The following is a 21,908-nucleotide window of genomic DNA, read 5'->3' on the forward strand; positions in this document are numbered from 1 at the left end:
GCTCTGGACCTCTAATGCACAGTATGCGCTTAATACAAACCTGTTGTCATCTAATACAGGTTGTAAGACCCAACGTGCACTCATGGACCTGAAACTGGGTTCTTGGTTATTGCGCTCAATGCATTGGTATCTGACATAGGGACTCGGGGTTCAGCACAAGCCTCTGGGCCTCTGTTGAAGCTTGTGTGGTCCTCCATCTACCTATAGACTACCGGCACCACATGTAGAGAAAGGCCCTGCACTCTTCCGTTAATCGTGTAATGTGTGTTGCTGGGCTGTCCCATCCTTCATCCAACTGTGATGCTGGTCTAATCATTTGAACACTTTTGGTTATGTTGCCATGGGAAAAATGTCTCCCCAAATCCTGGTCTCCTAGTAATGGCCAAGATAAATTAATTATTACACAGGGGATCATGCAGCTGTTCCTGATGGTCCTATGCAAATACCAGAGAGTTTCCATGGCACAGGGACACCGTACCCTTCTTGTGAATGGAGAGTCTATGGTCAAGTTGAAGAGCTAGCATGAAAGGCACATGGGGCCATATGTACAAAAATTAGGAGTAGCTATTTCCAGCAGCGGCCGGTCCGTACAGGCTGATGGGCCACGCACCCCTATCTTTTTCCTGATGTAAAGAGCATCTGTCAGGCTGAACAAAAGTCAGCTTGACAGATACTCTTCTGGTTCAGACAGCTAGGAGCTGACATGCGCTAAATGAACACCCTCCTGGCTGCCTGAGCTGAACTTTGCTGGGGTGAAGAAGTCCCAGCTCTGTTGGTATGACCTCTTCAGCCTAGCAAAGTTGCCTTGATGCCCTCGCCCTCATGACCAGGGGGAACGTCACAGATTGCTTCAGACCTGGGCGGTTCAGTTTTAAGCTTTAAGGGCGGAGTGTTAATCAGCAGAGAGTTAATCTTGTCACAGAGTTGGGTGGGGTCAGCAGCCTTACTGACCCCAACCCACTCCTTGACGAGTTGGGACGTCTGCCTTCCTTCATTGGCTGCCTTTCCTCATTGGCTGACTTTAGGTTAGCCTATGAGGGAAGGGAGCAGTCCCAACCCTCTTGGGACCCCGAGGCTTCCCTGTCTAAGCTGCTGAGGTAAGGTGTGTGTGTTTTTTTTGTTATTTTTAAAATGTTTGGTGTGTTCATGTATGAATGTATGTGTATTTGTTAGTGAGTGTTATGAATCAGTGCGTGTTTGTGTGAATGAATGGGTGTGAGTGAGGTGTATATGTGCATGTGTAACCTACCCTCGCCCCCGTCCCCCACTGTGTGTGTGTGTGTGTGTGTGTGTGTGAATGAATGGGTGTGAGTTAGTTGTATTTGTGCAATTGTAACCTATCCCTGCCCCCCTCCCTCTTAAAATTACCGGCCACCGCTGGCTATTTTCAAATTGAGATTCTTACTGAATTCCAGTTTGGGAAATACAATTCCTAATGTACTAAAGCAGTGGTTCCTAACCTGTGGTCCGGGGACCCCGGGGGGTCCGCGAAGCCTCCTCAGGGGGAACCGTGACAGCTTAGAAAACTAAATTATATTAATAGATTAATAAAGTGGCTAAATGTACAACTGAAATTTTTAAAACGTACTGTAAAAGTCAAGCAATGTGAAATTGGAGGCTAAAAATTAAAATAGAATCTTCAGATCGATTAGTGGGAACAGTGCAAATCATCACCGTGCTTATGCTTCCAGTAATGACTTAGTGGGTGGTCCCTACATTGGGGGTCCACAGAAGTCAAAAGGTTGGGAACCACTGTACTAAAGAATACATTTAAAAATTGTGATTCCTAGTGGGGTCGCAAATCAATTTACCTCATGAATATTAATGGTAGGTTGCAATTTGTGACCCACTAGGAAGCACAGCAATCACAAGGATGGCTGGCCTGCTGGGGACATCAGACTATTGTGTCTGTGATCGCTTTTTAACAAAGCACACTTTTTTTCTTTGAATTACAGCAAGTAACAAGTTAACAAATTGCAATTAAGCTTTTGTAGTGGTCACAAATCGCACCGTTTGCGACCTCCCAAAAAACTTTGTACATATGGCCCATGATGTTGTGTTTTTTTGGTAACACTACGAAATATTTTGCAAAATGTGGTGTATACCTGGACTTCCTTGCCAAAGTCACCCACTGCCCCAAATAGCCATTTAGGGTATTTCTGCTAATCTCTGGGTGTGCGTGCATCCATAATTTATATTGTTATTTTGAAGCTAGCCACTGATGCAAACTAGCCTCCACAGAAATAGGTGACAGTAGCAGCCCATGGGGACACCCTTCAAGATGCTGAAACCCCGTCTTGCCTCCATTCTTCCCTTTCCACTCTTAACAGAAAAGATATGAGTTTTTAGGTAGTCTGTTTTTCCAGTGTGATAGAAGCACTAAAGGATTTCAGAGGATGGCTGGATAGAATCCCTCCCCTGAGCCCCAACCGCCAGCTCCTCAGTTTCTATCATCAGGAACCTTTACTGCTATTAGCCCAATAGTTGTCTGTACTAAGGTTTAGTCTCTCAGGAGAGTTCCATGTGAAATGTCCACATAACATAGGCATTGTTCCAGCTGCTGGGCAAGCGCCTGTGCCCCAAACCAGGAGGGGCACGTCCCTTGCTCTGCGCCTAGGGCTGGGATGCGAAGGGCCACTAGATTACCACCTGGATCTGGTTGGTGTGTTCGCAGAGTCAGCGATGTGGCAGTGTCTACAGACTATTGTGGTGTGTCCATGCCATAAGACGTACTTGCACCCAAAGCCAAGCAAAGTCTATACTTTGTGGCAGTCTGCACTCCTAAAGCCGGTGTCCGTGCAAGAGCTGTTCCACAAAATATCGGCACACAGAACAAGGCTGCAGTCCATGTATAGAGTCAAGTTTAAAGGACAGAACAGAGTTCTGCTACTTAAACAAGCTTGACTGTGTTTCCTGGTGAAGGCTGTTGTTACATCCATTCCCAGAGCCAGGCCATGGTCCGTGCCCAGAAGGCCAGATGTTACAGCGACCTAAGGTGGGTTGGAGCCTATTCCAAAATCCAGATGAGGTCTCTATTTATTTGGAGGACAGCTAAAGCCTGAAACCAGAGACCGGTTCTTCATCCAGAAGCCAGGTTTGGCTCGTGTCCAGAGCTGCATTCAAGTTTTAGAAACTATGGGATTTGTACTGACAACTGGAAGCCCTTACCCAGAGCCCAGTTCACATTTGTTGTCTACACCAAGAGTTTGGGTCACATACCCAGGCCAGGGTGCACACTTCTTGAGGTTCTGGCCGATGCACTAAGCCATAAACCATAATTGAGAATCATGATTGTGGGCATTGCCGCAAAACCCTGTCAATAGCCAGGGCTCACAATGTATGAACCTACCGTGAGTCCCTAACTTATGGAAGCATGCCCAGAGCAAGGAACCACACCCAAAATGAGGTTGGAGTAGGTGTACAGTACAACAAACGCTGTCAAGAGCAAGGGTCCATCTACAGAAGTGTAGACTTTTGCCGTAATCTGGGTATCCATGCTCATGCTAAAGTTTGCACCCAGAGCCAAGGTCTGCACCAAGAGCGTTCTGCATTCATCCCACAAGCGGAAAGATTCACATCCTGGTCTTTTTGTCCCCTCTCAGCAGTTTGGATTCTTCATTCGCTGCAAGCTCCTCCATTACCTCATCAACCACAGGAAGAAAAACAAATCGAGCCTTGCCAGCGAGGGTGCCAAGTGTGCAGACCCAGCCACAGAGCCTCGCCTATAGCACATGTTTTCATTCATTCAACCGCAGAGGTCCGCTAACAGTACGTCTTCATCACTGCACCCACCGCCGTCTTCCCTAATGCTAGGGTTTCTAAGCCCACATGTCTCCATGCCAGCTCTCACAACACGCTGTCTGTAGAGAAGTGTGGGGTCCTCCATTCTCCACAGTGGACCGACCCACTCGCGCATTCTCTGAACTGGGAAATCCCCCTTCAACTGCTCCTCTTTGTTAGTCACAGAAGACATGACCGGCCTTTATGGAGAGCCAATCTTACAAATTCATCAACTCAAAGATTTATTAAACCATTACCTCATCGACCGGTAAAGCTAAGCTCGGCTTTCTTTACAGTCTAAACGAGGGGAGTGGGAAAATTCAATTTCTTAGGGCGAACTTCACAAATTATGTACTTTGGGAATTTGAAAAAAATCACATAGTTTCACATCGGGGCAAAGCATTATGCATAAAAAGATTATTGTCTTAAAAGTATGTTTTTTGCACGGCTGTTCTCATAAACATTTGATTTTTATGCACGTTTTGGTTTTATTTGTGTTTATTGAGGATGCGATTGCCCTAGGGTGTCCTGATGCTGAGGTTTAGAGAATTGCATGCAGAAGGAAGCTGTCACGAGTTAAAGGGAGAAAAGCTGTTTTAAGCTGTTTCCTAAACTTCTGCAGAACGATTTTCATTCATAGAAGTAAAGGAAGGACGCTTCATTAGTTCTGTAGCTGATGTGCAAATTTAAACGTCTCAAATGTTATCAAGTTCACAAAGTTTTAAATACATTTTCATCAGGCTGGCAGAAGCGAGGTTGCCATTCCATATTCGCCTTGTTGCCATGAGCTCTAGTTATGCAGCAGTTAGATACCATATCATGACCGACAGTACTTGCCTGAAGCTCGGTAGGAAATAGATCAGCAACTAGTCGGTTATCAAGTAGAGTTAATGACTCATGGGTCGCTACGGGCCAGTTTTACTCTCTAATGCCACCTAGATAAGAGTACAGATCAACAGGTTCACGCAACTCTTAACAATCTTTTTTACAGCCCTGGTGAAATTCTCAGATCTGTGCCACCATCAGTGACGGGCCACCAGAAGAGGCTCATTTACTTTTGTTTAAAATATATATGTGATATATGTGCGTGTGTGTGAACACAGAATTTGCATGAAACATATGTTTCCCTTTCATGCCCTAGAAATTAATAGCACTTCCATCAAAACTAGGGAGGTAAATACTTCCAATTAAAACTCTTTACCTGGATCCCTCATTACCATGGTATATGTCGCAAAAAAAGATTTCCCTGAAATTTGAACTGTGAAATATAGACACGATCCGAAGAACATACAAGCACATCTCTCATAGCTGCCGTCCAAACTAGGAACTTGTACATGCTAATCTTCACAAATACTTGACCTATATTTTGTTGAAAGCTCACAAGAGTTGCAACTTTTTCTTCCACATGAGAGCTCTTGGGGCAATCTAATGATGTTGAAATAGGGTTTACAACCAATTTGAGGTAATCTAACAAATGGACATTCCAGAACCCTTATTGTTGGTGATTGTTGATGTAAGATTGAGTAAGAGGACGAGCTCAATAGTTTTCACTGGATGGCTCCTTTAAGGCAGTGCTGTGCACTGCTGGTGTGTGGGATGGAAGATAGTACAGTAATTATTAAATAGCTGTCCCAGTGGCAAACAAATGCACCAGCAGTGATGTGGCTTGTATACGTCTTAGTGGGGAGTTCTTCTAAAGTTGCTGGCTTGCAGTAGGACATTTTCCAATGATCTTGGATATTTATTTGTAGGTTCCAGCTAAATCGTCCAAACTGATGCATGCTGAGCTATGTCCTGTCTGATGTGCAAGTATTTTGGAAAAAGAGGGTTGTACAATACGACCAAGATAACAAGACAGGAAAGCTTGATGACAAGCAGAGTTTCTTTATTCAAGTTCATCCACAGGAGAGACCTCATCCACAGCCAACCTTGGAGCAACTGCTTTCTCAGATCTTAACTGTCTCCCTTAGTAACCACTCCACATTCCAATTGTCTTACATCACTGCATAGATACCCAGGTTCTGCATCATAACATAGTTACAGAATTATGCTACCTCATACCCTAGATAGAGAACACCACATCACCTCCCTCACCCAATAAATTTTACAAGAGGACCAAACAAATCATAAAAGCAAAAGAAAATAAGTTAATGAAGAATGATACTCGTTACATTTTGAGGTCTTTTATTAAATAACTCTAACCAGAGATTCCTAAATAACATAGGGGGTCATTACAACATTGGTGGTAAATGCCGCCTACCGCCGTGCAGAAGACTGCCAACACCGCCGCGGCTGCAGAATTCCACTACAGATATTACGACCCACAGCTCGGAATCCGCCAAAATTTAGACACCCACACAAGTCCGCCACACCAAAGGTCAGTGATAAACTAGCTACAACAAAACTTCCACTGTCACGCCAACCGGAATACGCCCACTCTATCACGTCCCACGAATCCATGCGGCGGTCTTTCAACCGCGGTATTCCATTGGCGGTACACACCGCCGTGGTCAAAATACACACACATTTACAAAACACTACCACATTGGACAATTCGAAATACACACACCTGATAAACATACACACACCACTCCCACACATCCAATACAATATAAAACGCACACCCACATTACCCACAAACCCTTACGACCACAATTGCGACTGAAGGCCAGAGAGAGACACCACCATCTACAAATTAGCATCCACAGGCACTCAACACCATCACTCACACAACATCCACGCACAAAACACCACACACCCCTAAACATGACCCCACACATCACCCACACCATCCATGGCAAAGCAAAGACACCCTAGGTTCTCTGAGGAGCAGCTCAGGGTCATGGTGGGGGAAATCATCCGGGTAGAGACACAGCTATTCGGATCACAGGTGCAGCACACCACCATAGCTAGGAAGATGGTGCTATGGCGGAGAATCGTGGACAGGGTCCATGCAGTGGGACAGCACCCAAGAACACAGGATGGCATCAGGAAGAGGTGGAACGACCTACGGGGGGAAATATGTTCCGTGGTCTCAAGACACCACATCGCAGTTCAGAGGACTGGCGGTGGACTCCCCTCCCCCCCCCCCCAACTAACAACATGGGAGGAGCAGGTCTTGGCTATACTGCATCCTGAGGGCCTCGCAGGAGTAGCTGGAGGAATGGACTCTGGTAAGTCAAATCTTAACTATTACATCCCCCACCCTACCTACATGCTATCACATACCCCCCACCCTCACCCTGACCCCCATCACTCCAACTCCTCACAGATGTCCCACTATCACAACCCACCCATCCCAACACCAAGCCCTGCATGCAACACCAAAGCATGGACACCCATCACCAATGCATGGCCACTGCACATACCCACACACACACACCTAACCAATTATCACACAATGTCCCACACAAGAATGCAAGCACTGGGGTACAGGGTCACCCACCCATTGCACACCATGGCACACCCAGATGCAATAATCATGCCTTTACACCCCTGCAGGACCCCTATCCAACGTTACTGGACAGGAGGGTCCAGACATGTCCATTCCACCCACAGAAGAGGCCCACAGTGATGACAACAGCTCTGTCCAACTGGATCTAGATGACCAACCCGGCCCATCTGGGACCTCGGGACAGTCAGTTTCCCTCACGCTGGTACAAGCCACAACAGAGCCTCCCCCCTCTGGAAACACCAGCACAGCACCCACCCAGCGGTCCCATACCTCTGTCCCCAGGACACGTCAAGCAGCAGTGTGTCCACCACTACAGGGAACCCAGACTAACCCTCCACCCCAACAACACCAGGGACCTGGGGGCAGTGGTAGTGGGCACACGGTTCAGGGGACAGAGGCCCAGGAACACAGGGGAACTGGGAGGGCTGCTGTGCGACAGGGGGAGGACAGGCCCAGGGAACCATCTCTCCACGAGGCCCTCTCCAACATCATGGTAGCCTACACCATTCCCAGGAGACGATGGCAACGGTACTGGCCAAGTTTCAGGAGACCCAGCGGCTACAGGAGGAAGAGTATTTGGGGTTCAGGGAGGAACTCAAATCCATCAACACCACCCTGGGCACCATTGTAGAGGTGCTGAAGGAACTCGTCAACACCAGGAGGGACACTGTGGCACAACAAGGGGCCCCTGACACTAGCCTGGACGATGAGCTGCTCACTACCTCCGCCGGCGCTAGTGGACAGGAGGCACCGCCACGGGACCACGACACCAGCACCCCACCGCCTGCAGATGGAGAACCACCACCGCAAGCGGTCCCTGAAATCCAGAACAAAGACAGAGAACAATACTAAGACCCCGCCAAGAAATGAGACCACCCTGATTGTCATCCTTCTGTCCCACTTTGTCGCCCTGTCCATCCTTAAACTGCCCTAGCTCCACTTGCACTTGACAATGCACCTGTGAGACTAACAGACTGGACTCTGCCATGGACATTACTCCACCATCACCCCTTACCATTTTAATTTTTTTAGCATATGAATAAACACCCTTAAAGCACAATCCACTCTGGAGTCAGTCTGTGCTCTCGAAAATGTGTATTTCCAATAACTGTGCAAAAATGCTATATCCATTGTATTGTCAACATACCTATGTCACACAGCTCTAGTCCATGCGGAAACAAAGCAGATGTCACACAGTGGGACCCACATCTGTGAAATTGAAAGGGAAAGTGACAACCCAGGGTCCACACACTGGGTGAAAGTGACAGACAGATGAGAGGTAGAACAATTATATCAGATGTAGCAGGCAGTGAGGTCTTCTTACCAGTGTCTCACTGGAAGTATTGTTGGATCACCGTGTTTCTGTGGTCGATGTCCTCTTCTTCTGCTTCCTCTTCTTCACTGTCCACAGGCTCCACAGCTGCCACAACACCTCCATCTGGACCATCCTCCTGCAGAAAAGGCTCCTGTCCTCGCAAAGCCAAGTTGTGAAGCATACAGCAGGCCACGATGATCCTGGCACACCTTCTTTGGTGAGTAGAATAGGGAACCACCTGTCATATGTAGGCACCGGAACCTGGCCTTCAGGAGGCCGAAGGTCCTCTCTATAACCCTCCTAGTTCGCCCATGGGCCTCATTGTAGCGTTCCTCTGCCCTTGTCCTGGGATTCCTCACTGGGGTCAGTAGCCATGACAGGTTGGGGTAGCCAGAGTCACCTGCAAATCTGTTAGACACACACTAACTCTTAGGGACATCCCCAGACCCAGACACCTAGTCACACTGTATTGGGTCCATGTCCTCACCTATTCGCCACACACGGTGCTCTGGAGTTGCCCCATCACATAAGGGATGCTGCTATTCCTCAAAATGCAAGCGTCATGCACTGAGCCAGGAAACTTGGTGTTCACATGGGAGATGTAGTGGTCGGCCAAACACACCATCTGCACATTCACTTGAATGGTAACTCTTCCGGTTTCTGCACACCTGTTCACTCCTGCGGGGGGGACCAAGGCCACATGTGTCCCATCAATGGCACCTATGATGTTGGGGATATGTCCCAGGGCATAGAAGTCACCTTTCAATGTTGGCAAATCCTCCACCTGAGGGAAAATGATGTAGCTGCGCATGTGTTTCAACAGGGCAGACAACACTCTGGACAACACGTTTGAGAACATAGGCTGGGACATCGCTGATGCTATGGCCACTGTCGTCTAAAAAGACCCACTTGCCAGGAAATGGAGTACTGACAGCACCTGCACTAGAGGGGGGATACCTGTGGGATGGCAGATATCAGGTCAGGCTCCAACTGGGCACACAGTTCCAGGATTGTGACACGATCAAGTCTGTAGGTGACAATTACATGTCGCTCCTCCATTGTCGACGGGTCCACCAGCAGTCTGTAAACCGGAGGATGCCGCCACCTCCTCATCTGCCCCAGCGGACGTGCTCTATGGAGGAGAACAGCGAGCAAAGAGTCAACCAACACTGAGGTACGTTAACACAACTTTATTCCTCAGTTTTTTAAAACCATTATGTGCCTGTATTATTGTGTATGCAAGGCCTAGATATGTGTGACGCATTTAAAATTAATGCCATGTGGCCCCCTGAAATGGCGTCTGCCTGACCTGTAATGTGGGACAAGGGGATATGAGGTAACTGCCCTGGCATTGTACACCGTTGCGGTAGGCGGTCAAAGACCGCAGCGCAATCCTGCATTGGTTAACATTGGACCCTATGGGTCCCAGGAGCCAATGACGATGTACGCCGGCGGTGACGGTATGCACCGCCACGGACGTGACCGCCATTTTCTCTCTGTTCAATCACTTGATACCTGATCTTCGACAAGAGAGGACCTACACTGCAAGTGCTGCTGTAACCTCAGTCTGGAAGAGACAATGGCTCATGTGTCTGGGGAAAGGGCCCCTGCCTTCAGCACGGAGGAGTTGGAGAAACTAGTGGATGGGGTCCTCCCCCAGTACATGCTAAGCTACGGTCCTCCAGACAAACAGGTAAGTACACTGTGAGCATGCCAAATGGGCAATGCCTGTGTGGAGTTGTGTGGATGGAAGATAGGGGGGGGGGGGGGGGGGGAGAATGAGGCGTGGATGAAACGACGGTGAGTGCATGTGCGTCATGGCAAGGGTAGGGATGCAGGCCAATGACTGTGACGGTGCGGACGGTTATATCGTCTCCTTTTCCCCAGTACTATTCCTGTAGGTCAGCGCCCACCAGAAGAAGGATATTTGGCGTGTCATCGCCAAGGAATTCCGGGCCCTGGGGGTCCACCACAGACGGAGCACCCACTGCCGTAAAAGATGGGAGGACATTCGCCGCTGGAGCAAGAAGACGGCGGAGGCCCAGCTGGGGATGGCCTCCCAACGTGGGAGGGGGGCCCGTCGCACCATGACCCCCCTGATGTTCCGGATCCTGGCGGTGGCGTATCCGGAGTTGGATGGGCGCTTGAGGGCATCACAGCAGCCACAAGGGGGTGAGTACATTCTCATTCAGCTGGTTCTGCACGCAGTGAAGGTGTCTGTGTGGGGGAGGTGGGCTGTGAGTTCCCCTAGGCCAGGGCGAGTTTAGTAGGCAAGGTCCTGTCGTAAGGCAGGCCATGTGGCACCCCACCCCACCTGTGTTCAGAGCCAACTACACCTAGTCAGGCTCCTGTGACTTCCATGTGTGCAGCAATCGGGCATAGGCCTTGTAACCCATGTCCCTGTGATTAATTAGGGAACTCAAAGTGCACAGCGTAGTGCACTTCTGTGTCTGTAGTGTCCGCCAACGGTAGCGGTATTGCATGCACTCAACATGTCTTTCTTCTGTCTTCCCCCACCCCCCTTTTTATGGTCTCCCTGTTCTTGTGTGCATTAGCATCATCAGGCGGAGGAGCAGTGGCACCGGAGCAGGAGGGAGCTGCATCCCACATGGCCCTGGAGGGCGAGACTACGGAGTCAGAAACCACCAGTGGGACGGAGGGCGAGGGGAGCTCCACGGCGGGGACAGGAGCTGAGACCAGCGACACGGACTCCTCCTCTGATGTGAGCTCCCTTGCGTGGCGGGCCCCTCTGTGCCCACCGCATCTTCAGGTACAGCTGACACCCCCCCTACCAGCACCGCCCTCCCAGCAGCCCCTCAGCGTGTGCCCCGTGCTGCTCACCCGGGAGGGTGGGCATCTCCTTTGCCCCAGGCACCTCAGCCTCTGCCCCAGTCAGCTCTCCTGCCCTCAGTGAGGAGGCCATTGACCTCCTCAGGTCCCTCACTGTTGGGCAGTCTACCATTTTGAATGCCATCCAGGGTGTAGAGAGGCAGTTGCTACAGACCAATGCATACCTGGAGGGCATTCATTCTGGTCAGGCAGCCCAACAGCGAGCTTTTCAGACTCTGGCCTCAGCACTGATGGCAGCCATTGTCCCTGTGTCCAGCCTCCCCCCTCCAACTTCCTCTACCCATACCCAAACCCCTGTACCTCAGCCTATCCCAAGCACACCATCAGACCAGCATGCACACACCTCAACACACAAGTGAAGCTCTGGGAAACATAAGCACCACACATCCCACAGGCACTCACACAAGCATCATACCCATGCACACACACCAACATCCACTGCATCCACTGTGTCCCCCTCCTCCACGTCTCCCTCCTCCCTCCGTGTCTCGTCTCCACTCACACCTGCATGCACTACATCTTCATCCACTACGTCCATCACCAGCACACACATCACCACACCCCGCTCACTTGCACTCACCACCCCCACTACCATTCACACATCCCCTGTGTCCTCTCCCAGTGTGTCTGTGAGCCCACCTCCCAAGGTACACAAACGCAGCCACACACCCACCCAACGGCCATCCACCTCCCGACAACCTCCAGCCCATGCACCTTCACCCAAAGTCCGCAAACTTACACCTCCTACAACCACTACCTCTTCCTCCACTCCCAAACCCCCTCCATCTACCCATCCCAGTTTGTCCAAAAAACTTTTCCTGTCCAACCTTGACCTCTTCCCCTCACCTCCCCCACTCCTTCAGTCCACTAGGGCCCGCCTTTCCAGGTCCCAACTCAGCACCTCAGCCACAACATCAGCGGGAACAGTGGTGCCAGCAGTAACCAGCTTCTGGAGTGCGCCAAGCAGCAGGTCAGCCAGTGTGCCAAGGAGCCAGACCACGGACAGTCCCCCACCTCAAAAGCATAAAAAGTTAGCCAGTGCCCGGCGGGAGAAAGGCACAACATCTGCCACCAAAGCCTCTCCCAGGAGTACAGTTGGCAGTGGGAAGACAGCTGCGCCACCATCCAAGGTGGGGAAGGGGCACAGAAAGAAAGGCAAGTCGCCGAAAACCTGCACGGAGGACAAGACCGCCACCAGCACCGCTGGCAAGGACACAGACACCGCCGCCACCAGCACCACTGGCAAGGACACCGCCGCCACCAGCACCGCTGGCAAGGACACCGCCGCCACCAGCACCGCTGGCAAGGACACCACCGCCAACAGCACCGCTGGCAAAGACACCGCCGCCACCAGTACCACTTCACAGGACACCGCGCCACCAGCACCACTGGCAAGGACACCGCTGCCACCAGCACCGCTACCAATAACACCGCCGCCAAAAGCGCCACTTCACAGGGCACCACCAGCACCGCTGCCAAGGACACCGCCGCCACCAGCACCGCAGGCCAATGAGCGCCAAAAGCTTGGCCGCCACGAGCAGGATGAAGCACTCTGGGCACCAAGCCCCCTCCAGAACCAGTGGAGTATCCCATCCACTACCTCAGTCCTTGGCAGGATGAAGCACTCTGGGCACCAAGCCCCCTCCAGAACCAGTGGAGTGTCCCATCCACTACCTCAGTCCTTGGCAGGATGAAGCACTCTGGGCACCAAGCCCCCTCCAGAACCAGTGGAGCATCCCATCCCAGTCCTTGGCAGGATGAGGCACTCTGGGCACCAAGCCCCCTCCAGAACCAGTGGAGTATCCCATCCACTACCTCAGTCCTTGGCAGGATGAAGCCCCCTGGGCACCAAGCCCCCTCCAGAACCAGTGGAGACTGTTATCCACTTGTGAGACTGTGGCTTTGCACTCCCCAGGATAAACCAGTGGGCAAACCACCCACTTGAGAGACTGGTGAGACTGTGGCTTTGCACTCCCCAGGATAAAGCAGTGGGCAAACCACCCACTGAAAAGACTTGAGACTGTGGCTTTGCACTCCCCAGGTTAAAGCAGTGGGCAAACCACCCACTTGAGAGACTTGTGAGACTTTGGCTTTGCACTCCCCAGGATACATCAATGGGCATGGAGCCCCCTCGTGGATCTGGCGTCGTGCACTCATCCGGCTGAGGTGCCCCCCCTTCCCCCTGAGGTGCCTGTTGTATTTCGAACTGATTCCCCAGCAGGGTTCTCTCCGTTTTGCTCGGGTATCTTGTGTGGGCATCGCCCATGCATTTTGGGCCCAGTCGTCCACGGACTTTAATGGTGGAATACCTTGGACTTGTATTCTTGGTGTATATATATATTTTTTTTTTTTAGTACTGGATTTTAATAGATTACAAAAGTTCAAATCATTTCCTTTTGTCTTTGCATTTTTCCAGGGGGGTAGGGGGGTGTAACTGTAATGTATCATGATGTATTTGTGTGTGTGTGTGTCGTTGTGTGTGAGGATGGGGGTGTTGCGTGTGTGTGTCACTATTTTTTCCCTCCCCCCCTCCCCTGTGTCGTAGGTGCAGTACTCACCGTGGTCTTCGCTGCCGGCGTTCGTGCTCCTGGTAGAGGAGCAGGAAGACAAAGGCAGGGAGTATCTGAAGTTCCGGTTTCATGGCGTCCTGGTTCCTTGTGGGGTGTGTAGAGGTGAGCGTTTTCCCTTCCAAGTCCTGTTTCTGCTGTGTTTTTGTTCGTGGTGAATTCGCCCTGGAAAAGGTGGTGGATTGGACTGTTGTAATAGTGTGGGCGGTACATTGTCTACCGCCTGTCTGTTGGCGGTTACCGCCGCAGTGTTTGTTTGTACCGCCGTGGCGGTCGGAGTGTTAAAGTGGCTGTCTATGTTGGCGGTTTCCGCCACGGTCGTGATTCCATTTTTTTTACCGACGGCCTGTTGGCGGTTTTACCACCCCTTTAACGACCGCCAGGGTTGTAATGACCACCATAGTCTCTTAAGTATTTAGATTCTATGGTCGCTGGTTTTCACTACATTCGTAAATATTGTAATAACTTTAAAAGGTTGACTAAATTTAGAGATCTTCCCATCCTTTCTGGGAGACTTGATTTTTACCCAATCTCCGAAATGTACTACTGCATTATTAACTGCTTTTCTGAAATAATATAATTCTTTTTCTTTTCTCCATTCTCTTTTTCTCTTTCTTTCCACCCTTCCATACTACCTTCATTGTTATCAACTCCTCTCCTCTTGTCAGTAACCCACATGAGTATGTATTGGCTACTCTTCCCTTGAACAACTGAAATGGAATCACACCTAGTGAGGAATGCAGAGTAAATCGTTATTCACACCCTTTTTTATCTCATTGCCATTTCCCAATCCAACCCAGACACTAGAGCCTGTTGAAAGTTTTCTTTCAGAACCTTCACAAACCTCTCAACAACTCCATTGCTCTCAGGGTGATACAAAGCTGCCTTTTTATGTTTGATACCTCGAGCTCTCAAGAATTCTTCTACCACCCTAGAGGTAAATTGTACACCATTGTCTAAGAGTAGTGTCATGAGAAAGTCATCTCTTGCAAAAATGTCTTCCAAAAATTCTATGACAACACTTGATTCTACCAAATTTACTACTTTAATTTCAGGCCAGCGTGAATACATATCTAGACGTACTAACACATGGCAATCATGAGATCTTACACTCACAGGACCTAAAATGTCTACAGCAATATCTGGCCATGGACCACTGGCTTGCTTCCTCATCACCATTGGCTGAGTCCTGCATTTCAAAATTCTATTACTACATGAACTCTGTCCACAGTTTCTAACTTCTCTTTCAATGCTCATGTCCATAGCAGGCCACCAATATGCTCCGCTTAACCTTTCCTTGGTTTTTGCAATACCCATGTGACTCGCATGAACATTACCTATTAATTTCTCTCTTACTTTTCCCAGAGGAATCAATTTGCTGCCTTGCATCAGCAACCCATCCACCATAACCAAATCATCTCTAACTTGCCAGTATCCTTTTATTTAATCCTCACAATCCTTCTTTTCGTAATAACCCTTAGTAATCATTGCAGAAACTTTCTGTAATACGCTATAATTTCATAAATTTTCTCTCCACTCTCCCTCCAATACTAACCCTTCAGTAATCACACATACATTTATTTCCTCTTCAAACATTTCTCCACCAAACCATTCACCATCTTCCACGTTTTCACCTTCAACATCTCCTAGTCTGGATAGAAAGTCAGCTATAACATTATTGACACCTGGTAAATAGGAAACATTAAGGTCAAATTCTTGTAATGTAACTCCCTACTTTTGTATTCTGTGCGAATCAAAGTCTATGCCTTTTTTTGGTAAATACCTCCTTGAGGGGTTTACGATCTGTCAGAACTTCAAATTTTCTCTCCCAAAAGAATTTTCCCAGTTTGCATACTGCCGAAAAAACTCCCAGCGCTTCCTTCTCAATAATTGAATAATTATTTTCAGCACCTCTCCGGGATCTGGAAGTAAATAAAATAGTTATTTTCTTCTCCATAAATTTCTTGTTTAAGGACAGCCCCTAAACCTCTTGAGCTGGCATCCGTTTTATTATACTATTCACTTGGCTGATCAAAACATCCTAGTTTGGGTACTTTAGACAAACATTTCTTAATTCACTCAAATTCCCCGTCACAATCACTGCACCATTTGAATCCCTTTTCTTTCCTTTCTTTAGTAGTTCTCTCATGTGGCATGTTCTTTATGCAAAGTTTTGAACAAACTTATTATAGATTTATGTCATCCTAAGAAATGTAGTTAGTTCTTCCTTTTTTTTTTTTTTTTTTTTTTGAGGTACCCGCAATTTAAAAATGGTGTCCACTAGACCTTTTTTTTTTTTTATATACCAGTGGCTGATACCAAAAAGCCTAAATATTCAATTTCTTACAAATCAAACTTGCATTTGTCTGCCCTGAGAGTAAGACCAGCTCCTTGTTAACTCAACAAAACTTTCCTCAACCTACAATCATGTTCCTTTTGATCCTTTCCAGTGATAAGCACAACATCTTGATACACCCTGACTCTCCTCACACAACTTTTAGAGTTAGTTCAATTGCCCTCTGAAATACAGAGGTGGCAGAAATTAAGCCGAAGGGCATTTTCAAAAACTTAAAAGTACTGAAAGCAATGATGAATGCTGTTAGGTCTTGGGATGTGGAGTGCAATCTTATCTGTTGATAGGCTGAGGATAAATCTAGAGATGAGAAATGGTTAGCCCCATCAAGAGAACTCAGCAACTCACTGATATTAGGAAGTGGGTGGTGATCCACTACTACTACTTTGTTGAGTTTTCTTAGATCAACACAGTCTGGCCTCTCCATTAGCTTTAGAGGCCATAACAACCGGAGATAACCATTCGGCAGCCTCTGATTCCTGTACGATTTTCAATAAGTTTATTTAATTCTACTTTCATACTCTCCCTCACCAATATAGGGATGTTCCTAACCTTTGTCACTTTAAATGTCACATCATGTTTAAGTTTTATGAAATGAACATAGTCCTTGAGACATCCCAACTTGTTAAGAAACCCATCAGTAAATTCTTCAACCCAACCTTCACTCCCGCCAGACACAGATCTGATAGACGACATATCTTTGAGACAAAGTAAAGGGCCTTCAATGGAGTCCAAATATATTTGTAAGTCTCTCTGGTAAAACTAACTGATCAATGAGTCACCTTTCATGGAATTGTAAAACTTTCCTGGAATTTTCCTTCCCCCAAATTCAATTGTGCCCCAGAAATATCAGAACAAATCAATGGGTTGACCCCCCCATATCGTTTTGGCTTTAGGTCTGGTCTTTTAACTTCGTTTAACAGATATTGGGGGTCATTCTGACCCCAGCGGTCTTAGACCGCCGGGGCCAGGGTCGGCGGGAGCACCGCCGACAGGCCGGCGGTGCCCCGCAGGGCATTATGACCGCGGCGGTAAAGCCGCGGTCAGACCGGCAACACTGGCGGTCTCCCGCCAGTGTACCGCCGCCCTTCGGAATCCTCCAAGGCGGCGCAGCTAGCTGCGCCGCCGAGGGGATTCCGACCCACCCTACCGCCATCCAGTTCCCGGCGGTCCGCCCGCCGGGAACCGGATGGCGGTAGGGGGGGTCGCGGGGCCCCTGGGGGCCCCTGCAGTGCCCATACCACTGGCATGGGCACTGCAGGGGCCCCCGTAAGAGGGCCCCTACAAGTATTTCACTGTCTGCTTGGCAGACAGTGAAATACGCGACGGGTGCAACAGCACCCGTCGTACCTTCCCACTCCGCCGGCTCGATTACGAGCCGGCATCCTCGTGGGAAGGGAGTTTTTCCCTGGGCTGGCGGGCGGTCTTTTGGCGACCGCCCGCCAGCCCAGGGAAAAACTCAGAATACCCTCCGCGGTCTACTGACCGCGGTGCGGTATTTCGGAGGGGGGAACTCTGGCGGGCGGCCTCCGCCGCCCGCCAGAGTTAGAATGACCCCCCATTGTTCTTAAAAAACATTTGGTACTGAAGTTATTTGAGCTCCTGAGTCGAACAACATTTTTTTACAGGTGCATCATTTATCATTGTCACTTCTAGAGGACCTTCACTTGAAAATTCTTTAATTTGAAGTTTATCTTCTTCTACACATTCTTCATAAAGATTAACTTCTCACTTTTTTCACATTTTTAAATGACCTGCAACGTTTTGTAAAATGACCTTTGCAACCAAACATTTTACTTGTTGCTTTTGATCCATGATATTCTTTGAAATTAGCGACATGCCCAGAATTACCACAACAAAAACATTTTACCTGGGACGATTACAGTGTAGAAGCCTTTTTATCTCTGTACTCAACCTATTAGGTTTTTTTAGGGGGTTACTTTGAATCACCCTTACAGACCCACTATCATGCTAGTCAGTAGAGATATCTTTACGCATTGTTCCTACACATGCTTCTGAGTGTTCATACATTTTTGTAATGGTAATCACTTCCTGCAGAGAGGGATTATTCATTTGCCACAAAATATCCCTTGTTTTGTAAAAAAAAAAAAAAAAACACATTCCAGCATTAGTTGGTCCTTCAGTCTTTCCTCCAGAGTTACTCCAAAATTCATATGGATGCCAGTTTGTGTAATTCTGTGATGTACTGCTCCTTCCTGTCTCAGCATTATCCTCCCAAAGTGGTATCTATCAAGTACAGTACTAACTTTGGGAAGATAATGCAAATCCAACTTTTTTTTATACAAATTTCATATTCATTTATCCCTGAGGAATCACTCTCAAAAAGTTCAGGAAGGTGTTCAAAAACTTCCTGACCCTGCAAACCCAGGCAATGCATAAGCAAGGAAGTCTTTCTCACTGCACTAAGAAATGTCCCACATACATAGACATAATGACCAAATACTTCTTCTATTTTAACCAGGTTAATGGTGGGTCACCTGGGGATGAAAGAAAGAAAGGAGGTGTAGTAATGTTTTGCATGATTTTGCAACTACTTTGGTGTGTAGATAAGAAGATTAAGATGTCTATTTTGATAATGCTCAAGAGAGTTGAAATACTTAGCCTATAAATCAATGGCTGTATCCTTATTTTTTTAAATTATTTTATTCGCTTAAACTCAGTACCTTACAGTTACAAAAGCACAAACTCAAGACCAATCACACACTAGGTGAGAGTTAAGTGTAACTGCACTCAAGGGTAACACTTAAATGTAAAATAAAACAATAACAAAATCATCACAAGGTAAGCGTATCGCCGTAAATACACTCATGTTAATCCAATAACATCTCAGCATTGCACCTGTGCGTCTAGTGTGCATGTCACTGTATTGAATAAAAAGAGATCACTGGTTTGTAATGCTTAGTTGTCAAATTGGTGTGTGTCTCACCGCAGTCACACAGCAGCTTCAGTGCATTCGCCTGCAAGCACTGGCGAGGGGGGAAAACATCGCTTCAGTATTTAGCTGTCAGAAAGGTGTGCTTGACGCCGCACACACAGACACAGCAGCTTAAAGACGCTGTACTGGTGAGCGTGCCTATTGATGATGGTGGGCGTGCCTATCGCCGACGCAGCGGTAGACACAGATTAGTGTCAGTGTGCAGTCCTTTGTTTTAGGGGAAATAGGTCTTGGTTTCCCACATAGTGGATGCTGGGCTTCAAATGACTGTGCGCAAGCTTTTTGTTTCCCTAGTAGCGGTTGCGGCAACATAGGATACTTCAAGCAGCGTTTAAAGTGACAGAGCGCAAGCAAACAGGTTCTCGCTAAACTGTCAACCCTCAAACAATGCTGTGTCTTGAGGTGTAGGAGCCAGCACGAGCCAATGGAGGAAACCTTCAGTGGCTCGCGAGGCAGCTGGAAAAGTCAAGAAAAGGTTTTTTTTTTTTAAAAACATGAGCGCCAAATTCTTCAGAAAGTAGCAAGACACACACAAGTCCCAAAAAGGAGAGCATTTAAATAATGAAGGGCTCAATAACCACGTATCCTTGGCAACTCCCCACACCTCCACAGTAGCTCTTCAACACAAGAACTGGTGAGCATGCCAATAAGCTGAACGTCCAAACATTGTCCTCTTCATGTTCTCATTAATTGTAGTTCATTAAAATAGACAAGGTGAATGTTGGGGTCTCTCTCCTAGAAATTCGAGTGTGTATGAGGGTAGTTTCCACAATCGTTGCCAAATGTAAAATACGCCCAAGATAGCAAGACAGGAAAGCTTGATGACTAGCGGAGTTTCTTTATTCAAGTTTATCCGCAGGAGAGACCCCATCCACAGCCAACCTTGGATTAACAGTTTTCTCAGATCTTAACCATCTCCCTTAGTAACCGCTCCACATTCCAATGGTCTTACATCACTGCATAGATACTCAGGTTCTGCATCATAACCTAGTTACATAATTATGCTACCTCATACCCTAGATACAGGACATGGCACACTGGAATGAATTCTTTCCCCTGTGCTGAATTAATGAAATGTGATTGTAGGCCATTCCAGCCTGCCCATTTTCCACCCATGCTTGACACCGGTTCCTAGAAGTCTGTAGCCTCACCCTCACTTCTCAGTACTCAAGTTGAAGGCCTAATCTGATGTATTTTAACAAGAGTAGCACATACTCCATGGCCTTACGAATGGTGCTTGATTGAGATGTTTCATTGATTTTAGAGACCTTTGACCCCGGTGACACTACTTCGCCCACTTGAGACTGCACCTTTGCTCAAGACCATGATGTGAAATCCACTTTAACAGTATCATCTGCCTTGCCCTATTCTTTCTTTCCTTTTCAGACATATGCTCGGTTTGCAGGAGCACCGCTCAAAGTGCACAAGATCAGCAACCCCTGGAGAAGTCCCTCTGGTAAGAAGAGGACAAACAAAAAAGAGCACACTTCAAATGTGTACAGACTGGGAGAGGATGATCCAGGCAAAGAAAGTGTGTTGGAAAGAAGTTAACTGTTAGGCACTGTGTTTGCAAACTGGACTTCGATATTTATAAATTTTTGGTGTGGGTACTAAGTAGTATTTGAGGGGTTAGCTGCTACCAAACTTGTGAGTTGCTGTTTCTCTGGGAACGTGTGTGCCTGTGACCATGTTCCAATCTGTGTGTTCTGCATGTACCTCTTTCCCTGTGTTGTGTGTGTCTAGAATAGAGTTCTTTGTCAGATGTATCCAAGTCAACTGCTCCTTCTGAAGAAAGCCTCGTGTTTTCCTTATTGCAGGCACCCTGCCTGCCCTGAAGACCTCGGACAACGGTGTTGTATGCCAGACTCATAAAATCATTGCACACCTCAGAAAACAGGTGAGAAAGACAGCCTTGCTCTGCTCTCGCACCGCCTCTTCACATGCAACCTCCTTCAGACATGCCCTTACCTTATGTAACATAGACTGGCACAACCATGCCCTCCGCGCTTGTTTTCACTCACACTCGTTGCCCTTGAGACCGCCTTCTCCTCTTGTACTGCTCCAATAAACTCTGATAGAACTTAGCTGTGTTTTTGTGCAACTGCATCATCTACTTTTTGTAACCTTCTTGTCACTTCAAGTGTGTTGTCTTATTTTAATTTTTTGGGGTGTTTTTAATGAAGCGCTGACCTTCTCACAATGATTCACAGGACTCTGTAAAACAAACTAGTATTGCATTGCTGAATTTCAGCTTTACATCGAAAATCCAGTCTATTACTTAACTACCATCAAAAGATAAACCAAAGTCTATAAAAACATTCATACATTACGTACACATATAGAAATTAGCGTGCTTTGGAACCGTACACGAATTTGACGAGAATTTTTTTGAACTCTTTCTGTATGAAGCGTGGATGGGGTTCAATAAAAAATTATAGAAAGGCAGCCCTTTCTATAGAGAAGTGTGGCACAATGGTTAGAGCGGCAGGCCCTGATGCAGAGATCTGGCCCGGGACCAGGGTTCAATTCCTGCCTCGGCGGGTCTTGGGCTCAATTCCCTTGGACCAGCTAATTCTCGTCTTGGTGCCTAATCTAATTAATGGGTCCCACTCTAACTCTGGGCAGTAGCTGGC

General features: G+C 47.8%; 1 protein-coding gene across 1 annotated transcript in view; it reads left to right on the forward strand.

The window, feature by feature from the left end:
• The window catches only part of MTX1 (metaxin 1), a 104,616-nt gene that overhangs the window by 52,728 nt on the left and 29,980 nt on the right, over positions 1-21,908 (forward strand). Inside the window, exons 2-3 of the mRNA XM_069218427.1 lie at positions 20,662-20,731; positions 21,093-21,172. Of these exons, the coding sequence (XP_069074528.1) occupies positions 20,662-20,731; positions 21,093-21,172 (150 nt within the window). The remainder of the gene's footprint in view (positions 1-20,661; positions 20,732-21,092; positions 21,173-21,908) is intronic.

Source organism: Pleurodeles waltl, chromosome 12 (genome assembly GCF_031143425.1).
Source record: "Pleurodeles waltl isolate 20211129_DDA chromosome 12, aPleWal1.hap1.20221129, whole genome shotgun sequence".
NCBI lineage: Eukaryota > Metazoa > Chordata > Amphibia > Caudata > Salamandridae > Pleurodeles > Pleurodeles waltl.